Raw genomic sequence first — 9,963 nt, 5'->3', positions numbered from 1 at the left:
GTTCGTCCAAACTTTTTAGCTTAACGGAAGTCTCGTCAACTCTCGCACGCGCACGCTGTACACAAGAACTTAGTTTTACTCGGAGAAGAGAGCGTACGATCCGCTGTTTCGCTGGTTAGAGGATTACAATGGCCACTAAAGTTCAAATAACTTCGGCAGGTAATATATGTCACTATTTCTCTGCTATTGTCATAGAAAAATATTCTGAAATAAATCTAGATTGATTGGTAGTATTCCGACATCTAGTTGACGATTCAAATAGGCTGAATCATACCATCAGTAATCCATGGCACCCTAACGGTATCACGAGTAGGGCAAAATTATGGGAAAATCCACTGTGTAACTTTGAAGTAATTAATTACCGATGGATATAACATGAAAGTTAAGTTTACTAAACAAAGACTTATTAACTTAAATGAAATCAAATGATTTATAAGGTATCCTAGTATAACAATCGATCTATTACAATATATTTCACCCCACCAGTAGATGTGTAAATATTGCTGATTATAGTTTATATGGTTTATATTACAAAGTCAGCGTAGATTAATTTGAATGATTAAGAGGTAATGGTTGTTACTTTTTATGAACAGATGTTTATTACAAAGATCCATTCCTTTGCACCCCTATGTATCCCATTCGTGCCTCTAATCTCATGCACCCCGGTGTATTAATTCTATCACTAATTTATTAAAATTGTATTGCAGCTGGTGTGCTGTCATTGCTTGATGAACCAGAGCCACAGCTTAAGGTATGGTCTTGGAGAGAGGTTTTTTTTTTTTTAAAATAATCCTTGGACGAATTGTCTGTATGGATGTACATTTATTTTTTTATCAGTCATTGTGTTCCAAGACTATATTGCCCCAGTCATCGTCCCACCGCCTGAATTAAATTGTTCCATCTATGTCCATATCATCCCAAGGCAGACCATATCATCCCAATACCAAAAGCCAAGTTGTCAGAGGTAATATTTGACATTAATAGCTACTGAGTCATCAGTGATGTGTTCTTATTTGGAATAATTTGACTCTGTGGGGTGATATGGTCTTAGGGCAAAATGACCAGTGATTCACAGACATATATATGTTTGTGCTTGAATCTATTCTAGTTAAGTGATCTTTCATTATACTTTTATCTTGGATGGCCCATACCTACTGGTACATGGTCTCATGGTGTTACTGACTAGATCAAAGTGTGCATCAATTTAAAGGAACAGATGTTAATAGATATCTTTTTCCGAGTTGCCCTTCTTTTAAGTAAGTTATATAGTTTGAAATACTTTATATAGTTACTAGTCTTTCCTGTGCATTTGATGTTAGATAAATTTTTTTCTCTTAATTTTCAGTAGAACTGGTCACTTAGAAGCAGTATTACAATGTAGCATTACTTCAAGTCATTTCACCAAATTTTTTGGAACAGTTTTCTTCTACACTGTTTATTTTACGTGTTCAATGTTAATAAAATATTATGGTTGTATAATGTTACATTTTCAGACATTTGCATTGGAGAAGCTGGACAAGATTGTTGGCATGTTCTGGGCAGAAATCTCCGAGTCTATTGACAAAATGTAAGTTCCCATTTTAATGTTGATAGAGGATGTTATAGGCGGGTAGTGGTTACCTGTTGAGGATGGTGACAGGAAGTTGCATAGGCATGTGAGCCAATGGTTGAACAGTTTACAATCCCCAATAAACTTACACTGATGAGCTCATATGGGCTGTTTGTAATGTCCTTACATTTGGATTTTTCTTAAAAGTCCTGCACTTGGTGTTAAGGGTGCACTCTACTCACATTAATTTGTTTCTGTGTCCATTGCTAGCATACAAGCTTTTTTGTTTACTGACTATAATGAAAGTCAGTTTTTTTTCCCTATATGTTCTTTGTAAATCTGTTTCAGATTGTTGAAATACATTACACTGTACTTTATAGAGAAACAAACTTTTTTTTTCCAGTGAAGTGCTGTTTGAAGATCAAAATTTTAAGAAGAAGAAGCTGGCTGCCTTGGTAGCCTCAAAGGTAATACTAGTCACTGTCTCAGTTTTTATGAGCTTTTGGAGGGTTGTGCATTTTCTTTAAATATCATTTGAACATGAATTAATTGGAGAAGAAATATTTAATTTTTAAGATTAAATTCTGACTATAAGGGTCATAATATTGCGTGAAATATTCGTGAGCAACACTTGAAAAATGCTCTTTTTCCTCACACTATGTCTAAATTTCATGTTCCACAACTTTTTTCATATAACTTGAAGCAGTAAAGTTTGGGTAGAGCCTTTAAAAGAGTTTGTTGTTCCTGTCACTCAGTCCCAGGTCAGGGGAGGTAATCACAAACTCTCTAAGGAAATACTGCTCTCTCTACCTGATTCCAAATCATCTCCTGCATGAATGCTTTGACTTGATGATTCCAATTATCTCTCAAATTATCAACCAGTCCTTGTTGACTGGTACTGTGCACCTGAGTGGTGACTGGTTTTAGTCTCTTTGCAACACTATATATCTAGCCACTTGATTTCACATCTACCACTTAGGCTTGCATTATGTTTGCTGATAATAGGTAATTGTGCCTAGCCTTGCTTCCCCGCTTCAGCATGTCTGCGCCACCATACAGTAGAAGGACATTGCTCCGGATCTTATACAGAGAATATAAAATCCAGTAACTTTGTAGGAAGCATGGTTGCCATACTTGTAGGGTACCAGGAACTCCTATTTGCAATGGTTGAGCAGCTTAAGCATGTCTAGTTTGGCTATGTGACCTGGCACAATGCTTTGATGAAGACTATCCTTTAAGATAGGTAGGGGTGGTCAACACAACAGTGGCCAGAGGAAGAACTGGTTTACAAACATGAAGGAGTGAACAGGTCATTCTGTGTTGGATTTGCTGACTGTCGCCCAACACAGGCATAAGTAGCAGGCCTTGTCAGCTGCCCTGTCTATCCATGAACTCCCCACACCCCACTCCCCCAGTGACCAATGCTGGTCAGGGAATGAATGAATGTCTCTTGTATGGTTAACTATTGGTTCGTTTATAGTCTTTCATATATAGTACATTGAGCTTTGCATTCATATATAGAAATGAGCTTTGCAAATTCAGTTTATTATTATAAGTTTATACTTGAGGTAGATATTTATAATGTAGTGTTATTGATAGCGATATTTTAATGTGCTTCATGTATATTGTGTCATTAATTTTCTTAGGTGTATTATCACCTGGGTGCTTATGAGGAGTCCTTGACCTATGCTCTTGGAGCAGAAGAACTTTTCAATGTGAATGACAATTCAGAATTTGTGCAGACCATCATTGGTAAGATGTCACTGTCTTTATTTTCTGATAGAAATGTGCAAAAGTGTAATATCAAGCCTGGTCCATCTTAGTAGGACAGGAGAATTTAGTAGATGACATTATTAGTGCCCAGTCATCAGATCATTGAATTGCAGTCATTGTTGAGTAGTTACCATAAATTAATGAACTGTTACCTTCTGAGAAGTAAAGAAAGTAGCTTAAAATGATCTAGAAACCCTAAAGTAAGCTGCCATTTAGCTAGATGCTGCCCATTTACCATTAAATTTGTATGCAAGATTTTTTAATACCTGCTCAAAGTTGATTGCTGGAGAGAGCTTTGATGCGTCATCATATCTGCAATAATAGACTGCCAAGACTAGAAAGTTAATATTTTAACCCATGGTCTTCTTTATAGAAGACATGATGTAAGCTCTCTGTTATGGAATAGCAGCCTTTTATTACAGATACCAGCTTGTTAACTAAAAGAATGTATATTTGAATTTAAGATGATATGTAATTTGAACGGTATTGTGATGTAAAAAAATTAATTTTGACTGACTACATTTTGTTAATATCTCTAAATTCCTAGCAAAGTGCATTGATCACTACACTCGTCTGCGGGTTGAAAATTCAGAGAAAGCAATGATGAACACAAACCCATTGATGCTCGCTTGGAGGCTGTTGTGAATAGAATGTTTCAGCGCTGCTTCGATGACAGACAGTACAAACAGGTAAGAGTTATGACAGACTTTGAGAGCACAGTACTATAAACACAAGTTTCAGTGTGAAACTGTCAGTTTGACAAGATAATTCATTTTTCTGTATCTGCCGGCATGGGCCCTAGGAGAACATGCAATTACCTCAACTCTTATGCATTGCATTTTTATGTATATACATATTACAGGGTAGCATTCAGGAACAAAGCATCATACCACACAACAGAGCGCAAGTGTAGATGTTATGTCGGATTAAATGGGACGGTATAAACACTTCTTTCATCTGAATTCTTTTCTGTGCATTCATCAAGGACACAAACATTCTGAGCACTTGTGCTTTTGAAATTCACTATTTTCTTATACAACTTACATCATGAGAGACTCAGTGTTTGGTCATGTTTACTTGGAGAATTGAGTAATCTATGCCATATATTTAAAAAAAAAGTTTTCAGCTAATACCAAAATGGTATTTTCACTTTACACAGTTATTTTGTTATGAAATTCTTTATGGAAATTGTTTTGATGATTTGCCTTACAGCTTTTGTTTTTGATTTTAAAGGCTATTGGGATTGCTTTGGAGACACGAAGGATTGACATCTTTGAAAAGGCTGTGAAAACATCAGTAAGTGCACTTGCATTACTTTAACAATAATGCAGATCTGTGTGATGCATTTTTCCTATGTACAGTAGACTCACTGCACTTTACAAATATTTTCTGAATACAGACCGAATTGCTCATAACACACATTCAAGCAGATAAAACATTATAGCTGATCTATAATTATCATCAAGAGACAGAAATAGGTCAGGAAAAAGAGAAAGAAGCACACAAACATACATTAATAATATTAAAGTTGATTTATATAGTACTTTACCCAACCGTCAAAGGCAAGCTCAAAATGCTGCACAAAATGAAGATACACAGCTAGTCACAAGAGCAAAGCCTGGATTGTGGGCCCTGTCAATGAATAGCTGGTGATAAGAGCAAAGCCTGCATTGTGAGCCCTGTCAGTAGAGCTATTTGGGTTGAAAAGAGAAGGCATGCCATCTTCAGCCTTGCTTCAATGTCGTGAAAATTCTGCTTCCAAAAAGTAGCTGAAAATTATGACAGAAGCACAACTCACGACTATTGGTGCATTGGCCGAACTGTCACAGACAGAAATGTCATTCCATCAATACAATTCTTGGTGGAACATCATGCTAACAGTCACTGTAGGCTAAGCTTCCAGGAGATGCACAGTGTCAGCTACATAAGACCAGTCTTCACTGCACGGAAAGTTTGCTGTGACACCTAAGCATCAAAATTGTTTTGGAGTAATTGCAGAAAAAGGAGTCGGAAATTGACACAGCCAAAGCACAGATCTAAAATCTAAGTAATGTTAAGATAGCGCAGATTTAGCAGTAGAAATTAAATGGCCCAGAGTTTGAAGGGGGCAAAAATTGTCGATTAGTCAGAACTAAATTCAGGAATATAGGAAAGAGCTGAACAGTTACAAAAATCAATGTTAGACACCAAACTAGATGTGATGAACTGGCAGAGATGAAAAAGGGATGAAAGAGACATTGCACTACATATCACATCACAAAGCTGCTGTGTCACATTACACAACTGCTATAGACATCTCCATCGGTTGTACAGTTAAATGTTATTCACACACACACACACAAAATGAAATAATTAAAATAATATGGAAGGGAGCATAAATGATGCAGTTGTCCTGGAAAATCTGTAGCCAAACCCCCTGCTCATCCCATAATATGTGTTTATTTCCTTTTCACAATTTGGTCCATCATGTGATTTACTTTTTTTTTTATTATCAGGATGACATACCTGCGATGCTGACCTATGCCTTCAAAGTGTGCATGTCACTGATACAACACCGACAGTTTCGCAACACTATCTTGGGAGTACTGACAAAACTATATATGGGACTGCATGTTCCAGACTACATAAATGTTTGTCAGGTATGTTTTTGCATGTTTTTTTTTATGAGATATATATATATATATACACACAAATATGTGCTGTCCAGTTCTCAGCTGTGAAATGTCTAAATTCTAAATACATGAGGACTGGATCTGTTGGTAGCCAATATCATGCGTAAGACTACAGGCAAGGTAATTTTTTAATAAACACCTTGTCTGTCACCTATCATTCATTTGCCATTGTAGCAACCCTTAATGTGTTTAAAAGAGAGACACACTTGTTCTGTCTACAGTGCTACATCTTTCTGGATGACCCTAATGCAGTAGCTGACATACTTGAGAAACTCATCAAAGGTGACGAGGTAAGATGTCTCGCCACTATTTACTATATTTACCAATTGAAGAGAAATTCTTTTGTGACATCAGACACCCAGTTAAATTCCCCTAAGGCAGGGATGGGCAATGTCTGACCCACATGCCATAAGTGTAAACATACTGTGTCGAAACTACAACTTGACCAAATATAGCGGGCTAATTTTTCAGTTGATAATTTTGTAGGGTCTGCAAATAAATATTCAAATGACCCTTGGAAGATAAAGGTTTACCACCCCTACCTTAAGGGTGTGATCCTTAGAAGGGAGCTGGAACTGTTTAAATTTAAAATTACTATCTTGAACACCCGTTTATTTTAGTGTTATTTTGTGCACCAACGAACAGCCGCTTTAATCAGCTTACATAGTGGTGCCAGACAGGTAACATGGGACTGAGTGGGGATTATTCACACTTAAATGCCAAGCAAGCTCTAATGTGTAATATGTCAGTAGTGTATCTATATTGAGATTACCCGATTAAATGTTGGCAGGACTCAACTTTGATGGCATATCAGATTGGGTTTGACCTGTACGAGAGTGCAACACAGCAGTTTCTGCAAAGAGTACAGTCTGCTCTCCGGGCTGCTGCACCTCTCCCTACACTTCTGCCTAATCAGGCGGCAAAAACCCCAGCACTGAAGATACCTGTACAGGAAACATCAGGTGTTGAAGCCAAAGAGAAAGATATGTAAGTTATCCAAATCCATATTTTACATGCTACGTGTCATCAGAGCTTACATCTGCATGTTTTATGACATTGGAGTACGTTTGAAACCTCCTTTTTTTAATGTTTATTTAGTAAACATGAAATTGATACTATTGACCATTTAGAATGGTAGTGGTGGCACAAAGAACAAGTTAACAATTTGACACACCTTTTTAAACAACATTTTTTAAACATTTAAGTGATGTGACTTTTGCTTTTGGGAATATCACAATATTTCTAAAAGTGTTTATTCAGTTTTTATAAAATTTTGTGGCTTTGTGAAAATATTGTATTCTTTGAGTTAAGCTACACTCAGATCTGTAGGTGCAGAGGACAATGTTTATCCATAACTAGAAAATTTGGTGATTAATTGTACGCTTTGAAACCTTTTACTGATACATCATTCTGTTGTAGAATAGCGCATTTCATTACAGAACATGTGTACACTATATCTGCAAAATGTGGTAGAGATCTTTATTACCGTGCAGACACCATTGACAACCGTTAACGGGTGTAATTTGTGTTATGTCATACCTTACCTCACTAAAATAGTAATTACACAAAAATAAGGTTGTTCTGCAACCAACTAATTGAATTTCCTTAATGAACGATGGCTCATGCTTCTTGTCCAAAATTTGAAGGAGTATATTAATACTTAGTGGTTTTATCGTAAATTAGCATGAAAATCCCATCTTGCAAGTTATATGCTAACCTTACTGGAAGTAATTCATTACAAAACAATCCCTGATGATGTCAACAGTTTGTTCTCTAGCCTATTTATTTACACACAGCATAATTTGTGTCGTGATATTATCCCGTTCACATTGCAGTGTGTGAAACTCTGTTGTTGGAAGACATTTGCTATAGATATCACAGTTATTTGTTGATTCCCAGTCTCTACACCTGTTGTTTGATGATCTTGCATTCCTTAAGATTCAAATCTGTATGACCTCCATTTTTATCTGTGGTCTTTAGCTACAACCTTATGATGGTGTCATAGTTGATAAACTCTATTCTGGTTGGCCGTTTCAGGATTAGTGAGTAGTATATGTCCTAGAATCTGCTTGCAAAACTGATATCTGCTTAACTAAGGGCTTAGGAGTTTCATTTTTTGCTGGTAATGATTTCATTCTTTTTACAGATCAATGGAGACAAATGAAGAGGTTGCCACTGCATCAACAGAATCTATTCCCAAATCTGCTGCGGCAAAAGACACCTCCAGTCTGGTATCATTCTTCTCTCTTTCTCTTTGTCAGCTGGCCAGTATATTTTAAACTACTTTTTTAAACAGTGTTCCCTCCCTATACTCTAGTGTGAGCTTATAAATTTTAGTACTGAACAGGTAAAGAGACTAAAAAACAAGTAAGAGTTGATCCTTATTTTTAAAAACAAATAGCTTTGTGGAAAGAAGTTATAGAATAGAAAAATATCTTTTAACATATTAGCAGGTTATGAATTAGTCATTAAGTCTGTCACTGCATACTTGAAGTAGACAGATGTGTGGTTTGCAGAGCGCTGAGGACAAAGGGCTGCAAGAACGTCTGACCGTCTGCTGACCATCCTGGGAGGGGAGACAACAATCTTTCTCCACCTACAGTTCCTCATCAAGTCTAACAAGACAGACATGCTTATTCTGAAAAATACCAAGGTAAGAAATGTACATCTAACCCCAAGAACTTAAGGGTTGTTTGTGACTTTTGAAGTACAGGTTTTATTCAAATTTGTGCTAGAACTTTTCATGTAAAGGTCCCTTGGAGTATCTGAGATCTGGAAAAAGTATTTGAATGCAGGTTTTTGAATGTCATTAGAACTAACATCTCACTATTAGAAATATTCTTTCTTGTGTTGGTACAATTGATCTGTAGATGCAATGGTTAGTGCATGAGTTTGTGATATTTGATGAGGCTGTACTCTGATGGTTTCAGGATGCTGTTCGTAACTCTGTATGCCACTCTTCAACTGTCATTGCAAATGCTTTCATGCACTATGGTACCACATCTGATCAGTTTCTTAGGTGAGATGACTTTTTTTGGTTGCCTTTTTACTGCATCATCACAGATATGTACATGTAAAAAATAAGACACGATAGCCAATAGGTAGGAATTGCTGTTGATAGATAATTGTTTTATTTATTATTTTTGTCCGGCAAATATCTGTATTGATCTGATGGTGTAAGTTGGGTACCTTGGTTTTGTTAGACAGTATTGACATTGATATTTAGTCCTTACAATGCCTAATGTTGTGGAATTCATGGATGTCTTCAATTTTTTTTCCTTTGTTTTTTCGCAGGGACAACTTGGAATGGTTGTCACGTGCCACCAACTGGGCAAAGTTCACAGCAACTGCCAGTCTAGGAGTGATCCATAATGTGAGTTATCTTTATACATAATATGTGGAAAGTGAAATGTGTGGGTGAATGCAAGTGTCATCCATCAGTTTTTTTAAAGTTTTTAGTTTGTCAATTAACCCATAATTTAGCAAAATATAAATGTAATTGATGGTGCCATAAGATTTTTTAAAAAAGAAATTGGCCTGCACAAAAGGTGCATCTTGTGCATCTGATATCTTGTAAAATACTTTCCATTGATTTGGCATTCAAATGTTATTTATTTGTGCATTCAATGCATTCATTTGTGAAGACTTAAAATCATTAAAGATTGATGAATTTGTGACGGTCACCTTTAGTAAGTGATGTGTACTTTTGAACGTTAAAGGAGAACAAACTTAAATTCATCTCGACAGGGTCATGAAAAGGAGGCACTTAATCCTGATGTCCTCATACCTGCCTAAAGATACTGCAGCAGGATCAGCTTATTCCGAGGGAGGAGGACTCTATGCTCTTGGGCTTATCCATGCAAACCATGGAGGGGAAATAACTGACTACCTTCTGGGGCAGTTAAAGGATGCCTCCACAGATGTGAGTCACGTAGAAGTGTCCTGACTGTACTCATGCACAAAAAATTA

The 9,963-nt window shown here is 36.6% G+C and overlaps 1 protein-coding gene across 1 annotated transcript in view; it reads left to right on the top strand.

Moving 5' to 3' along the window:
• Positions 1–14: 14 nt before the first annotated feature.
• Positions 15–9,963, top strand: part of LOC112555387 (26S proteasome non-ATPase regulatory subunit 1-like) — a 169,596-nt gene continuing 159,647 nt past the window's right edge. The window contains 18 exon segments of the mRNA XM_025223757.1: positions 15–159; positions 708–751; positions 1,494–1,567; positions 1,953–2,016; positions 3,196–3,301; positions 3,870–3,913; positions 3,916–4,011; positions 4,556–4,618; positions 5,818–5,961; positions 6,216–6,284; positions 6,785–6,981; positions 8,141–8,225; positions 8,511–8,538; positions 8,541–8,647; positions 8,925–9,013; positions 9,289–9,367; positions 9,742–9,765; positions 9,767–9,916. Of these exon segments, the coding sequence (XP_025079542.1) occupies positions 129–159; positions 708–751; positions 1,494–1,567; positions 1,953–2,016; positions 3,196–3,301; positions 3,870–3,913; positions 3,916–4,011; positions 4,556–4,618; positions 5,818–5,961; positions 6,216–6,284; positions 6,785–6,981; positions 8,141–8,225; positions 8,511–8,538; positions 8,541–8,647; positions 8,925–9,013; positions 9,289–9,367; positions 9,742–9,765; positions 9,767–9,916 (1,494 nt within the window). The 5' untranslated portion in view covers positions 15–128.

This window comes from Pomacea canaliculata, linkage group LG14 (genome assembly GCF_003073045.1).
Source record: "Pomacea canaliculata isolate SZHN2017 linkage group LG14, ASM307304v1, whole genome shotgun sequence".
Classification (NCBI taxonomy): Eukaryota; Metazoa; Mollusca; class Gastropoda; order Architaenioglossa; family Ampullariidae; genus Pomacea; species Pomacea canaliculata.
The sequence above is the reverse complement of the archived record's forward strand: the minus strand, read 5'-3'. Positions and strand labels throughout refer to the sequence as shown.